This window comes from Boleophthalmus pectinirostris, unplaced genomic scaffold (genome assembly GCF_026225935.1).
Source record: "Boleophthalmus pectinirostris isolate CB_2022bp ecotype Guang Dong unplaced genomic scaffold, ASM2622593v1 HiC_scaffold_8, whole genome shotgun sequence".
NCBI classification, from domain to species: domain Eukaryota; kingdom Metazoa; phylum Chordata; class Actinopteri; order Gobiiformes; family Gobiidae; genus Boleophthalmus; species Boleophthalmus pectinirostris.
Window position 1 is genome coordinate 9,251,703 of NW_026571515.1, and position 17,054 is coordinate 9,268,756.

At 37.9% G+C, this 17,054-nt stretch overlaps 1 protein-coding gene across 1 annotated transcript in view; it reads left to right on the forward strand.

Annotated features, from left to right (window-relative positions):
• lama5 (laminin, alpha 5) overlaps window positions 1-17,054 on the forward strand; it is a 149,969-nt gene that overhangs the window by 51,395 nt on the left and 81,520 nt on the right. The window contains 4 exon segments of the mRNA XM_055166165.1: window positions 8,111-8,225; window positions 10,802-10,923; window positions 11,481-11,651; window positions 14,195-14,292. Coding sequence (XP_055022140.1) covers window positions 8,111-8,225; window positions 10,802-10,923; window positions 11,481-11,651; window positions 14,195-14,292 — 506 coding nt within the window.

Below are 17,054 nucleotides of genomic sequence, written 5' to 3' on the forward strand. Positions count from 1 at the left end.
GACTTACACTGGAATATTGTCGTTCCTCTCCCTGTAACTGCTGCAGTGAGCCTCATCATTATGGTCTTAAAATGCTCATATTAAGCCGCTCTACATGATTCTGGTGTTTATATTTTGCAGTTTTGTCCATTTAAAAAATTGTATTCATAATATTGTGCCTGGCTCCAAATTCGCTCCTTTGAGTGGCGCCGAACACTGTGGGTGACGTCACGCTTGCTTAGTCCACTTGTATATACAGTCTGTGGTTGCAAAGCAAGATTTTCTTTGACTATAGCAAGTAGCAACTGTTAACATATAGTATAAAGCAACTATATCTTGAACTTTTATCTATTTTTATTGCTTTATGGACATTTTCTACAGAACAGCCAGTTGTATTTTCCTCTTCTGTCTTTTTCGTAACTTTCTCCACATGCGATTAAAACATCTCCAAACCCTCTCTCTCTCTCTCTGTCTGTTCCCCTGAGTTTGACCCACGTTCCCCGTTGCTCTCAGTTACAGGATTTTGACTGACAGGTCAGCGGGTCGCCGTGGGGAGGAGGGAGGGCGGGGCCAGGAGTCGGACCGCTGCTAATCCTTCAGGTCCCATTGTGGAGAGTGTGTTAAAACCAGGCAACAGACCGGCCCCCGCTGAGCCCCGGAGACGCGCTGGGCCCTGGGTTCATTTAGCAGTGAGTCCTCATTTGTTTGGGACAGAGGCGGAGGAGGACATGTCCCGCTGGGAAGCTAACCTCCTCATGTGTACAATCACATTCTTTAGGTGTGACTTTGTGAACCGCCATACTGGTTTTCTGAGTAAGATGTGGTAAAGGATGACAGGGCTGTTTGATTGGTGGTGATTGTGGTAAAAATCAGTTGCTTATTGATACTAAAACTAATAGCAAAACTAGATACTTATTTGAGCAAGTATATACTGCAAAAAAAATTACATTTATAGGACAAAATGTGACCTTTCCTGAACAGTTCAATCAAAACAGATATAAGACCTCATACATTGTTTTACTGAAAAATTTGCTTTTTTTTCTTCTTTGTGGTATTGTAATCAGTATTGAGTATTGAGTAAATTTGAGCTGGTATAGATACTGCAAAAAAAAAAAAATCACTAACAGGACAAAAAATCATTAACAGGACAAAATGTGTGCTTTGCAGTTGTGATTTTGAGCTCTATCAGAATGAATATAAGTCTCTCATGCTAAGATAAGAAGAAATTACTGTTAATCTTTTGTATGAAAATTACATTCTATTACTAAGAACAGTAGCTCTTTTTAATCTTCATTGTGGTATCGTAATCATTATCGAGTATTGAGTGAATTCCTTAGTATCAAAATTGAATTTGAAGTTTTACTATCATAACAAAACTAGATTTGTTTAGAAGATTAGGGCCATGATACGATACATATCTATCGATAGATTGAGCTTTAGATTCGATACGATATATTTCAAATCGATTCAATATGGTCCAATAAAAGTAATGGCAAAATCATGGCTGTGATACTAAAAGTCTTTGTTAAACCACTTCTTGTGCAAAGTGAAGATGAAACACAAACATTTTAATGATCAAAAAATGAAAATGTCAAATGTCTTTCATGAATGAGTTTCCTTTCACTAAACAAGCAACAAAACTGTAGCACTGTAATAACTTAGTTAAATATACCAAAAAATGCTCTTGGTAATATATCGATACAGCATCCCATGATATTAATACTGTATCATCACATTAAATGATGTGATATATCGATATTTCAATGTTTTGACACACCCCTAATGAAGATTACATTACATTACATTCAACTTTTCTAGTGGAGAATGGGGCACTTGCTCGTCTCCATGGAGTTGTTATTGTACACTAGAATGTTCAAGTGTGTGGCATTAAATGTATCTATATCAATGGAGACAGGCAGCCCAGTGAGGCCAGCAGGCAAAGTTACATGTCAGATCCGATAACAAGAATTATGTTATGTTTATTTGAAAAACTGCATTTCAGTTCTTGCAAGATAAGTTTAATGTCATACTGCGGAACATTCCAGGGAAGACAATAACACTCATGGGAACAAGCTGGTGGTGGATTGATAATCTACCAGCGATCATTTTTATAGATTGCATTTTCACCTTATATGCACTATGGCAGCCCTGCAGGGACAAGATTTTACAACTTGAAAAGAAGCAATTAAAAAGCAAGGATTTGTATCTGACATTTTATGAGCTTCACTCCCACCTGCTTTAGGCATCAGGCAACAGGGTAAACACTTAGATAACTACTCTATTCATTGCAATTATTGACAGTTCTGAAGGTAATATACAGTATTTGTTTGGGAAGAAACTGACAGTGGTGAAGAGGGGGTTATGGAGAGGTTGAGGTGGCTTATTCTTTTGCTGTTACGGTGCAAATACAGTGAGGAATGATTGTGACGCATACCTAACATAGCAAGATTGAGGTGATTGGTTGAAAATCAGAAGTAGTGGGTCTGATTGGCTGATTAAACACTAAGTAGGAATGAAATATAAACAACATCGGTGTAGCAGTGAGCTGTGTCTCTCCTGGGTGGGCTTCACGCTGTCACCTCACATTACCCAGAAGGCCAGTGGAGCTTGGTCACCTGATTTAACCAGGGCCTGTCCACTTTTGGGTGTTCTCTGGTTAAATTCCCTCTTTTTTTCTCTCCCTCTAAAGGCATTCTGAACAAGTGCCACAACATGTTTGTAATATGTGCTTGTCAAAACTATCGTAATACTTTGAGCAAATATTGTAGCTGCACAGCCTGAGGGACTAGTTCCTAATACCTGCAGTTGTAAATATGGATCAAACATTTTTGTCATTTGTAATTATAGAGTGATTATCAAACTACATCACTTGCTGCTCTACTGCGCATGTCGCCTGCATAAAGAGCTGCTGTCTTGTCTTGTATCACGTCAGGGTCTTGTTGGATTTCAGGCTCTCCTGGATGACGGGGCTTGGTGTGTCCATCGGGTATGAATGTTTGTCCAGCCACTGAAGTTTGGGCCATTTCTTTTCATCATTTATGCAGTCTCCTGGATTTACCTCATTCAGACTAGGGCTGGATATCATTAAGAAGTTGCCGATACGATACATATCTCAATACAGTGGGCTTTAATTTATTTTATCATATAGTTATAAACTTTTAGTGTGCTGACAACATCACTAGCAGTTAGCGTTCATGTTAAACACGCAGACAGTGGCACTTTGTGCACTCAGGTTGTGTGCGCATCTGCTGTGGTGATGACCAAGTAATCCGTCTATAGGTTTGTATACTTAAATTAAGGCTGAAATATAGTGCAAATCTGTAAATGCATTGTCTTGAATATGTCTTTTATTAGATTGTTACATAAACATTATAATGTGTCAATGCTTTTTAAACTGGAATACGACTAAACTTCGACTGGTGACACATTCTGCTTTGACTTAGGACCTACTACAGTTAGTTTATATGGCCAATTTAGCTGGACTTGGAGCGATCATTTTAGTTTTTTAAATTTTTATAACTTATGACCTGCTTAGACCTAGTTCAGTCCTGGTTTAGTCCATGTTTATGCCTGATTTAGTCCTTTTGTTCTAACCTGCATTATAGATCACTTTTAAGTTGAAATAGACACAAGGTTAAAGGTGCACTATGTAACTTTTCAGATGGAGAATAGAGCACTAACTTAACACTCGTGACACACAGGCTACTTCTGTTATACACTCAGGGGGCCCACCATGATCAATCTTTATATAGTTGGATTTGGAGTGATAATTTTAGTTTAAATTGTTGCTGTTGTTATAACTTTTGAGCTGCTTAGACCTAGGTCAGTCCTGGTTTAGTCCATGTTTAGACGTTATTCAGTCCCCTACAACAGCTGTTGAAAAAATGCCCCAGTGGTGGACAAATAGAGATGAATCGCGCTATCTTATTTCTCTTTTGTCAACAGCCAACTGCTCCTGTGATCCTCAACCCATCCATCTGCCTTCACCTCCCTCTCCTCCCGCTCCTCCCTCTCTCCGCAAAAGCTCTCTCCACTTTTCTCCGTGTTCTTTCCTTTGTATTGTCCCTTGTGTGTTTGCTTGCCGTGTCGATGCCGGCCTGTCAGATCCAGGAAGTGCTTGGATCATAGGGTTTACCTGCCTGATGGATGATCAAAGCGAAGGACGGGGGAAGGGGGCGGAGCCTGTGTTTTGGGACAAAGAGAGAGGGGTAAAGAGCAGGCCTGTCCCGACACAGACCACAGGGTTAAGAAGGTTCGGCTAAATTTGTAACGCGCTTAAAGTTTGAGGGCCAGAGGAGGTGAGGGAGCACAGCTGTTGCATCATGGTTTGACAATGGACAAGGTGAAGAGTGCAGAGTTTAGAGTTTGTAGAAGGTGACATAGTTATAAACTTCTCTCTTAGGTTTTTAAAGGGCTCATATTACACTATTTTCTGTACGTTATAATGTTGTTTCTTCATCACAAACAGACCTGGAGCTGTATTTTGTTTCATTCACACATGTTTAACACACAAACCCTGCATATTTAGGCTGAGTTCTTCTCTCAAACAGAGCATTTTGAGCTTTGGAGATGTAGAAAGACATAATAAAAGATTGAGTGAATGAAACAAAACACAACTCCAGGTATGTTTTTGAGGAGATAACCACATTCTGACATGGCCTAAAGCTCACAGGAGTCAATTTTGCACAATATAGGACCTTTAAACTTTTGCCATAAGACACATACTATATTAAATTGACTGGTTTGATTATTTTTATGCAGCAAATCCACTCCCCCTTGCTCCTCCAGACACTTTTTAAGCCTTCCTGCCATGATATTCTATTCTTTACTACTGCATGTCTGGGCAGGTTCCTTTATTAGCAAACATTAGTTCTAAAACATGAGATGCTGAAGAAAAGGGGTTGTAGAGCATGTGGTCTTTAAGTGGTTTGAAATTAACCTGGTACAGCTCTAGTTTAGATCTGTAATAGTCCCATTAAAACCTGGTATACTGTAGATCAGGGGTCTCAAGCCTTTTTACACCAGTGAGCTACCTTTACAAAACGAAAATGCCAGAAAGCTACCAGTGTTAGCAGTAGGGCTATAACAATAACCAAAATATTGTGATATCGTATCGTCAAAGTTCTCACAATAATATCGTGGACCATCACAATATATCGAATTACAAGTTTCTTTGCTTAAATTAAGAGTTATTGGGCAGCAATAACTAAAAAAAGACAGAGGGAACTACATAGACCATGATCCTTTGCTCCATTTCAGTGCAGACTATAAGAAGAATTAACAGGTCTAAGCAATTAAGTGTCTTAGTTCTTTGGATTATGTCTTGTCAAAGCTTTTTAAGAGGAAAAAGAAGCATATGAACAGTTTTCTTAGCCTCCACAAAATATCACAATAAATACTGAACCGTGAGATGTAAATTATGAAAATATTGCGTAAATGTCGTAAGAGATTTGGATATTGTTACATCCCTAATCGTGAACCTCCCCTCCATATCGTGAGCTTTCCCACAATATCGCAATAAATATCGTACCGTGAGGTTTATACCACGACAATATCGTATTGTGAGATTTGGATATCGTTACACCCCTAGTTAGCAGTCGCAAGAAACTGAGTAAATATAAGAACCACAGCAAGCCTTAGATGAGGTACAGTTAGATGCCTATAAAACATAAATCATTATCCATAGTAGGGCACAAAGTTAGGCATCAAAATAAGACATGCATAATGATAATAGGCATTTAATTACACAAATTTGACTCAGCACAATATGTGTAATTCAGAAATCCTTTGGCACGCTACTTGGAAGGGAGTGGGGGAGACACCTGTAACTCCCGGGCTATAGGTTGGTCCCCTGCTGTTGATCTTATGGTAAATAGAATGACAAATATTTTCTTGAGTAGTTTCTGAATCACTGAAGTAAAAAGCTGAATGGTCAAATGTCCTCAAAATGGCGCCCTTAACAGCAAAAAGTGGCTGAAACTCATGAATATGCTTACACCAATAGGCAATATATATACTAGTATTTTGATGCTTGGTTTGTTTATTTGAAACTTGAATTTATTTAAGATTCTTTGACATTGTGAGGGATATGAATCCACTATATTTTCATGTTTAAACTCTGGTTAGTACTTATTACCTTGATAATTGCTGCTTAGTCACTTGTGACCTTTAAAGATGCACTATGTAACTTTTCTGGTGGAGGGTTTGCCAAATCCTCTTCTCCATGAAAATGTTATTGCATTGTAATTTTGTTTCACAATATGTTGTATGTCAGAATGCCTGTTTTTGTATGTATTTTTGAGATATAAAACCATCTGTAATTCAATAAATGTAAGTTACACACAGAGCAATGACATATCCATAGAAACAAGCAGAAAAGTTACACCGTGCACCTTTAAAATTCTAATTTCTATTACATTTTTGAAGACATAAAAGCATTCAGTTAAAATCTGATGGAATCTTAAGGCTTTTCACTCCAGTAAGCAATAAAAAAAGTGATTTTTCTAAAAGTGATTATGTCAAAACCCACACAGGTAGAGTTACACTAATTGTAATAGTCTATAATGTTGTTGGATCAGTCCCTCTGGTATTTCAATGTTGGTCCTGGGATTTTCCTCAAACCCAAACAGAGCAGAGCAGGTCCAGGCCAGTCCCTCGAGTCCAGTTTGTCATCGGCGTCTGGCCTTTTCAGGAAATGAGCGAGAGATGAGTGAAAAGAGGCGAGGGAGGACACACAGCTGTGCACCATATGGAGACTATTAGAATCAATGGAGTAACATGTACAACAGTGTTCAGGTGGATTAGTGTCTTTTGATTGAGCTTTGAAAGAGGATGACGTTATCTGGATTTGAAAATTAGGGCTTGAAGTACAGAGAAAAAAAAAGAAATCAGACTGTTTGGACTATTGGGTCATCATTTTTGTCAGTTGAAGTTATAGTACAGTGATTTGGAGAGTCTTTATGCCACATCATTTACTATATGATCAGCTGAGTGGGCAGTTTGGGTCGTAGGGAGTATTATATGCACTTGGGTGAGGTTTGAACCAGTTTCCATGTGGGTAGAGGTGGAGGCTTGACCTTTATTTTGGTCACAATTCTTCCATGTTTTGTTTATTTATTTAGGTATTTATGTATTTATTATTTGTATTTTTATGAATGAATTTATATATTTTATTTTTTGTGTGTTTAAATAAATTATTTTTTTGCGAAGGTTTAGCCCGGCTAAAAAAAAATCTATTAAAATAAATAATCAGAAGACCAGCTGAACCTCATTGGACCATTTTCTATATTGTTTTACTTTCCCTGTCAAATAAAAATGAACTTAAGTCATTTTGTCAAGCTTAGTTAATCCTGAAAATACTTGAATACTTCGGGAGTCAATTATGGCTCACCAATCTATTTATAATAAGGAGATTGATTTTATAATAAGAAATTACCCTTAGAAGGAAATCTGCCCAGTACATTTGGGACCCATCTCCTGATCCGTGCTGGGACTTTTTCTATCTATAGCCTGTAGATGAGCCTATTCAATCACATCGCATATTTCTGTTGATATGGGAACCTGGAGTATCCCCAAACACAGGGATAATTTACAGACTATCTTAAAGGTCTTGTCTTACGCAAAACTGACTCTTGTGAGATTTACGTCATGTTGTAATGCTGTTACCTCATCAAAAACAGACCTGGGGTTATGTTTTGTTTCATTCACACATGTTTCAGTAAGCTCAAAATGCTCTGTTCCACCTTGTGATGTCATGAAGCAATAGTTTTAAAGTTAGCTGCTGCTTCTTTTACCTTTTCTTCAGTAGAGATTTGAAATTCCTAGACTGAAATTATCCAAATGATTCGAGTGAAAGTGAATGGAGTTTAAAAACACAGTGGAGCACTTCTTGTATTATCACAGTATTTTCTGTTTGAGAGAAAAACTCAGCCTAAATATGCAGGATTTGTGTGTTAAACATGAGTGAATGAAACAAACCACAACACCGGGTATTTTTGTGATGAGGAAACATTATAACATATATCATAATATGACGTAGTATAGCGTAATATGAGCCCTTTAATCATTACCATTTAAAGTTATGTTTGTATGGAGACATGTTTGCTAATCCCTACATTGTTGTGTTTTACAGCTCTTCCATGTGGCCTACGTTCTGATCAAATTCGCCAACTCTCCCAGACCCGACCTCTGGGTTCTGGAGCGCTCCATAGACTTTGGGCAGACCTACCAGCCGTGGCAGTTCTTTGCTTGTGAGTATAACTAATTCTACTGTTACTGCAACGACTACCACTATTACTACTGCTACTACTATTACTACTAGTACTATTACAAATATTCTTATATGGATTGTCCTATGACACTGTTGGCTTCTGACAGTTCTGCTTGTGTATCTTCATTGTTTTTCATTACCGCAAAATCTCCATAGTAACAAAACATATTTTCCTGGTCCCACATCTCAAGTAAAGAGCCGTATTACTGTTAAACTTTTTTTTTATAACCAGCAAGACGATATAAGAATGATGTATTATGATAAACATTTTCAAGGATGGGTTATCTGTTAAATCAGTAGGTTTCTACAGAAATCGGTATTGAAAATTTGATTTTTTTTCTGTCCTGTACCAGAGTATGTGCTGATGTGACATTCCCACTCTGTCTTTTGTGGTTTGTCTTTACAGATTAATTAGTAAAAATGTGTCTGTTTACACAATCATGCAGCAAATTATCATATGATTTTAGATCCTAGATAAATATATTTTGTTTTTATTTATTAGAATTTGCATATTTGTGTGTATTATGTTTTTATTTTAATATTTAACAAGTCAAAAACAAAAAAAGACATAAATAAAATTAAATAAAAGCCTCCCACTCCCCACCCCTCTCTACCACATGCTCAACTTTACAGTAAAACTTTACTTAAATTACATTTGCGGTTGTTGCCATGGATTTAAAAAATGCACTGACAGATAAATATTGCTTATTGACCACAACAGAAAGACAAAAATCTAAATTTTTTATTTTTTTTTTATCATACCAGACATCAACAAAAACTACAACCTGTTACTTTATAGATCATCTATTCAGCGTCATATTTTGTTAACAGAAGAACTTTTTTTGCATTTTGTCAATTTGATGTGACTTATTTTATTAGGCACTTAAAGGTTCCCTGTGTAACTTTTCTGATGGAGGGTCTGTCAGTTGTTGGTCTCCATGGAGATTACTGTTTTGCCTTGATTATTACACAGTATGAAAATAAACTTGGTCAGATCTATGGAGAAGCAAGCCTGCACCTGGTAAAAATTTGTGTTTTAAAGGTATTTTTGAGATGTAAAATGTATTTTTGAGATATAAAACACCTGGAATTTAACAAATACAAGGGAGACATGTTTAATACCCAATTGTGGAACATTCCAGGCAAAGAAATTACATCTCCATGGAAACAAGCAAGTACAGGACCCTCATCTTAGAAGCTACACAGTGCAAGTTACACCTTTGATGATTTTTAACTTTAGATATTTGGAGACATGCTGCTGTCAGATTCTTTCTCTATCACCTCATGCTCGACTGTCTTCCTCAAGGCGGTGGTTCAATTCCCGCTCTGATCTCAAAGAGCGGCCCGGGGCCAGCGTTTTGATTGGCCGTGTCACGTCTGGGGTCAGCTAGAAAGAAAGCGCATTACATCACCACGCCGGCAGCTGATTGGCCGAGGCAGCTGTCAATCACGGGGGGCTTCGGGGGAATTCCAGTCATGCTTCTGAACAGGTCCAGGCTTGAATTTACCTGGAAAAGAGAAGAAAGAGGAGAGGGTAGAGAGTGGCAGAGTTTTCTAACAAGAATGACATGCTATGCTTAAAGTGAAATATACAGAATTTCAAAATAATATTAATAAATGGACAAAAACAAGTATCTACTAGTATTTGCTTGTGGTAGTCTCCTAAATTTCAATTTCAGGACAAATTCTAACCTATAGATTTGAGAATTTGCTTTCCAGTTGTTGGGCAAATGCTTAACCCGCTGCACCACCACCGTTGTCCCTTTCTTCTTATAATATCAGGTGATAAATTTAAGTGTTACTTGCGTGTGTGAATTCTTTCCAATCTAATCACAGGGGGAGATATAGAGTGATAGAGAGAGCAGAGAATGAACACCTGGCTTCTTTGTGTGGTCTATACATATTTCAGAATTAAGTGTTGCAGGATTTAGTGCTGAAAATGTCACTTTATTTTGAAATCCTGCAGCCTTCAGACACTAAATCATGCTTTTGATTTGGCAGTGTCGGTTTCAGCTAAGTTTCAGTTATTCTTTCCTCAAGGACAAACTGCTGATTAAATGTAATATAATAAATAATGATAGTGGGAGAGCGTGTTCAGTGTGCTTCCAGGAAACGGTTATTTTAAACACCTGACAAACTCAAAACTGACTAAATGTTCAGTACTTTGTCACTTCAACTGTGCATTTTTGTGGTCACAACTATGAGAGAGATTCAGTACAACTCATTCATTTTCATGTGCATTTGTTTTGAGCCATAACTAGACGTCGTATAGTAGACTGCTATCTTTTAAAATGTGAATTAACATAGTTTTAAAGTAATTCAATTATTGAGAAATTATTTTCTTGATAATATTGGCTATTAAATTATTTTTTTTAAATACAGGCAAAAAGAACCATTCAGGAACTGGTATCGAAAAGCAGGTATCAGTATGGTTCTGGTATAAAAAAAAATCTAATAATACCCAGCCCTACAGTGGTTCTAGCATTTGAATGTTGTGTGTTATAGACTCACGAATCTCAAATGACTAATTACACATCATTTCACATTTTTTTTCACACTCTAAGAGAGACTGCATCGAGCGCTTTGGCCAGAGGACCATCGAAAGAATCAACCACGACAATGACGTCATCTGCACCACAGAGTACTCCCGCATCGTGCCCCTGGAGAACGGAGAGGTGACACTGACTATATATATATATATATATATATATGTCACTTATGTTATAGTCAGCCTGTAGAAACGACACATCCTTAGGTTTACAAACAGTGTACATATCACATTAAACTTAGAAAAACTGAGACAACAATATGACTTAACCGCTCAATGGCCTAATGTATACCTCATAACAAGGTAGCTTTAAGATCATGGTTCCAGAGGTGAATAGTTTTCTCTTTAGCGTTATGAATGTGCACTGTGTACAACTCTAAATAAGCAATTTCAATAAATGACACATGGTGAGATAAAGAATGAGGACGTTTATTGCACCCCAGAGAAGATCCTTCAGTCTGTGAAGGGGAAGCAGCTAATTTGAGAGGGGAGAGAAAGAGAAAGAGGTGGTTGTGGGAGGGGTATATGATTTGTTTAATTTTTGTTCTTGTTTTATATTGTGTTAAAATCAATCTTAAAATAAGGAAAAAAGAGGCAGGGAGTTTATTTGTTACATATGTTATTGTCAGCCTGGAGAAAGCACACTCTTTGTTACCATATTGAATCCTCACGCTCTCCCTCCAGATCGTCGTGTCCCTGGTGAACGGTCGTCCTGGAGCCATGAACTTCTCATACTCCCCGGTGCTCCGAGAGTTCACCAAAGCCACCAACATCAGACTGAGGTTCCTGCGCACCAACACTCTGCTTGGCCATCTGATGGGCAAAGCTCTGCGCGACCCCACTGTGACTCGCAGGGTAAGGAGACCATCCATATAGCAGTACTTTTAAAGGGCTAATATTACACAAAACTGACTCTTGTGAGCTTTAAGCCATGTTATAATGCTGTTAACTCATTAAAAACATACCTTGAGTTGTGTTCTGTTTCATTCACACATGTTTGAGTTTGATGTTTGACATGTTTGAACATCTCAAAATCTCAGACTGCTCTGTTCCACCTTGATGATGATCCAAATGATTCTAGTCAAGGTGTATGAAATTTAAAAACACAGTGGAGCACTTCCCATATTACCACATGACATCACAAGGTGCAGAGGGTTTTCTGTTTGCAAAAGGAACTCAGCCTAAATATGCAGGATGTGTATTAAATACCTATGAATGAAACTAAACACAATTCCAGGTATGTTTTTGGTAAGGAAATAGCATTATACAGGGTTCCCACGGTCATGGAAATCCTGTAAAACTCATGGAAATTGAAAAGGCCATTTTCCAGGCCTGGAAAGTCATGGAATTTTGTAAATTCAATGAAAGTTTTGGAAAAATCATGGAATTTTAGTATCTCTTTCACGCAACTACAGTGTTCTGTTTAAGTTATCATTAGCAGTGTTTCCCACAGAACATTTGGGAAGGCGGCGTGGAGATTCCGTGCACGGAGAAGAAGTGAAGAGCGGGGGTGTGCAGACATTTCGTGCGATGACCGTAGTTTTGCGAGAATTCACGTGATTCTGAGGGACGTAGTTAAAGCGGGGGCCATTTGTTATCAAGGCGGCCACCCTAACTATAAAGTGCTGTGGGAAACACTGATTAGGCTGTTGTGATTATTTCCGAACATATGCGCCTTTTGTTTAAAAGAGATGACAATAAATGTAAATAAATAAAAATATAAATAAATAAATATGTTGCATTACAAATTAACACTCACTCTGGTTACTGAGCTCATCCTCTTAGAAAACGTGACAGATATTTGTTTTCTGCAGTGATGACATCCATGTTGACCATTAAACATGCTTTCCCAGAGACAGTCAAGTCGACTCTTGACTGAAAACAAGATCACAACAGTTACATACCACTGTGAAATATGAATGTGAAAATAAGTGTGACTTTATCTCCCATCTGACGTGAGCTGTCTTCTGATCCACTCCATCTGATTCTTATCCATTGTCTGATTTTTAACCACATGTCAGTCCTTTTCGCATCTGTGAAATTGCGCGATGACACAGGAATTACTGTCTGGGTTAGTGTTTTGCAGTAGTTTTCCAATCTCTGCTAATGTTTGTTTTGTACAGAAAACAGAAACAAGTGTCTGGGATAGTGTCAGGCAGTCGGTTTCCCATGATTCTTAGTAAAAATGTACCTGACTGGTTGGCTTCTGAATTAATAATTACCGAAATTGTAATGAGAAAACCTATATGTATAATGTATAGAATTTATAGTCATTATTTTTTTTCTTATTTGGCGTTTTTTTCCCCATACAATTCATAGTGTCATTTAACTTAACAAAAATAAATTAAAATCAGATACAGGTTCTTTAAAGGTGCATTGTGTAGCTTTTCTGGTGGACGCGCCATTACATTTTTTCTCCTTGGAGGTGTTATTGCTTTGTCTGGAAAGTTTCACAGTATGATATTAAACCTTTCTATCTTCATGGAGACCAAACCAGACCAAGTTACAGATCAAATCTGTGGAGAGGCGACCCCGCTCACAGTTTTTCTAGGTATTTTTGAACTATAAAACCTCCTGTAATTGAATAAATCTAAGGTAGAGCTGTTTAATGTTATACCGTGGAACATTCCAGGCAGAGCAATGACATATCCATAGAAACAAGCAGGTGATGGAACAGCAACAAAAAGTTACATAGTTCACCGTTAATGAGCAAATATTAAGAATGATCAAAGACGCTTTACATTGGCAAGAAAAAGACAGTTCTGCAAAATACACCAGTAAATAACAAAGACGTTATTGGGAGTTGTATGCAATGTGGAACAGGTGAGTTTTTAACCGATTTAGAAGATTATTAGCCTGATACTCGCAGCATTAGAATTTGTTCGCTCGACGGTAGGCGGATGCTTTTTTTTATTAACCAATCGCTGCTATTTGGTCTTGACGTATGTAATGCGTCACTAATGGGGCAAACTGGTATATTAAGCTTTTCCTAAATCCCGTAGGAAGAAGGACAATAACCCCTTGATAAAATTCACCAAACATTCTCTTTGTTCCGGCTTTAAATCCTCGATCTCGGGAATCGTTGCCAACACAGAATGTATGGCTCTTCGCTGATTGAATGGTGCCCGAACTCGCACTTCCAGGATTCTTGCAAACCATCTAGTGTATTGCGATTCCTGACCTAGTCGCTGGAAAGAAGTTAAATTGAGCCGAGGCACTAGATGGCACCAGCCTGACTAGAAGATTGTAGTTGTTCTGAATTTCTATTGTGAACAAGAACATGTTTACATATAAGAAGGAATGCATTTTTTCCCATGTAGATACTCACATATGTACTTACTCTGTCTGGTACTTTTCTTTGCAGTACAATCTTATCTCCTCTCCTCTTGTTTGTGCAGTATTATTACAGTATCAAGGACATCAGTATCGGAGGACGCTGTGTGTGTAACGGTCATGCCGAAGCCTGCAACGCCAAGGACCCCAACGACCCCTACAAGTAAGACCTGCATACAGTAAATCCACAAAGCACATTATAATCTCTCATATCTCCTCCAGACATTTGCAAAGCTTTGCGACTGTTTTCACTGAATACAGGTCCAAGATATGCCCGACTACAGTGAGATTTATGAGTTAGAAAGAGTGGTGGAAAAGCCATAACTCATAACCTAAGACTCATTTTGTGGAGTTTTAATTACACAAGGTTCATTTCATGTCAGCTTGGTTTGTCTGTGTCTCAGGGCAGAGTTTTGCGTTCTTCTCCTGAACTAAATTAGCGGCAGGATTTGTTGCAACACATAAAAGCATCTAACGTGGAAAACAGACTGTATGCCAACTCTGGGGTTTGAATGCCGTAGTAAATGTCGGGCATGTATGGCAATTAATTTGATTCTGTTGAAATCTGAAATTGTACCAAAACATAATGCAGGGTTAGACTTCCTGTATCTAAAAAGCAAAGCTGCAGGTATTTAGTTCAGTTTAAATTAATCCATAGTTGATGACTTTTGTTAGTTCATTTACAATCCTTGAGTAAAGCATTAAAAATAACATGACCTTTTTACATATTTACTAGTAAAAAAACACTGAAACACTGACAGAAATGCAAACAGTAGTAGGAAGCTATGTGGGTCAAGTGTCTTGCTCAGGGACACAAGTTGTTGGGGATCAAACTGCCAACTAGCTGCACAATATGAGATACTGATCCAATATTTGATAACTATATTTTGTGTTACTATGTTTGAGTACACTTTTGGACAAGTTAAGTAAAATATTATAACAATATTGTGAAATAAATTCCTAGTCATTCAAAACAAAACAAAAACCAAGACTTAATAAGAAAAGCTATGAATAAAATCTGCGTTTTAAAATACATGTTATTGTGTCATTGCGATATCTATATTATTGTAATTTACAGACTATTGAGCACACTTTTCCATAAGCCACAGATACCCACATTCTAGCTTGAGATAAATACACAGAAAGATGGTACACAGAAAGATGTATACTTTTTTTATTACATACCGGTACATGCTTTTCCGAACAATGCTTGTAAAACTACAGTATTATGACAGTATTGTCAGACTACGTCACTTTGTGCTCTACTGCGCATGCCTCCTGCAGAAAGAGCTGCTGTCCTCTTTTTATCATGTCAGTGTCTTGGAGGATTTCAGCAAATTTCAGTCTCTCCTGGGGATGGGACTAGTTGTTCAGGTATGAGTGGATGTCCGGCTACTGAAGTCTGAGACGTTTCTTCTCGTCATTTACGCACTCAACCTGCATTCAACACATACGGGCCATTAAGACATGACATATCCCACTCACTAATGCTTATTTAGCAGCATAACAACGGTGATAAACTGTTCTAGTGTGCTGACAACATCATTAACTAGTGTTGCAACTTCATGTTAACAAAACAAACAATGCCGCTTTCCACTCTCCGGCTGCACGCACATTCTCTGTGTTGATAAACAAATAATTCATCCGTATATTAGCCGCATTGTTGTATAAACCACAGGGTTCAAAGTGTGAGAACACTATACAGTATGATAACTATATTTTAGCAATACTGTTATCCTTCAGAGGAGTCAAGTCAGTGGATGAACATTCGACCAACTGAATGACTGCCACTTATTCCAAGCCGGTATAAATGAAGAGTTTATTGGACTTGGCAGTAAGGGCATCTGATTGTGTTGTGCATGAAATTGCCTAGTACAGAAAAGTAAAAGCAGATTTTAAATGATACCCTTCCATCCTCTCTGCATCTAATTATAAATCAATGCATTGTCCAAGAACCAGGGAGTGTGCTGTTAGCATGCCAGTTACCCTTGGCTTTACTTGGATAACTAGCTTTTCTAAAGGATGGCAAAACTCTGCTCTGAAATCTGAAAGTTGTGAATAATTAGGATTCGGTGAGTCTGCAAAGAATGTGAGGAATAACTTTGGACCTCTGCAAACTATTTAAAACACTCTAGCTCTGTTTTTTAGTGCTTTTAAGACAGTAAAAATCAGGTACAACACCTTTAATAAATCATGTAACTCAAATATCTAAAAAAAAGAGAAACATAACACCCCTTTAAATCCGTGTCCTCACTCTTCACACTTTGCAGTAATAACAGCGTACAGTCAGGTACAGCAGAGGAAGTGTTTTTTATTAGCACATTTACCCAGCACATGTGAATCTGACACACGCAGCCCCGGGGCACAAAAACCCTGTACAAAAGACGACATCACAGCATCAGCCCCCATGTTATTAATGTAATCTGCCCCGCCCACTTCCACCGCGAGCAGACTGGGATTTATCTGACAGAATCAAAACAGGCCCAGTCATGTTCTGTACCTCTCCACAACAAAAGCCAAATGAAGGACGAGCAGTTTTATTTGGCAGAGGTTGTAATCAGAAGTGCACCGTGCTCCTCCAGACCAGCTGCTCCCGGGCTTTTAAAACACACACAATAATAAACAAGACACATCCGGAAACTGTGGTGAGGTTTTAATGAGTTCAGGCAAATGCGGTTGGTTGTCTCTAGTTACAGGTCAAAAAAATTAGGAGATGTTATATTTATTTTAGGAAATATGTTAATTTATGTGTAATTAATAACAAAAATGTGATTGTGTTTCAGTCATGATTTATTGTTTGGTACAGATACAAAAACTAAATGCTTAGAAAACAATGAACAAGTTTAAATGTCTTATATTATGCAAAATGTGAGCTTTTAGTCATGTTATAATGTTGTTACCTCATCAAAAACATACTTGGAGTTG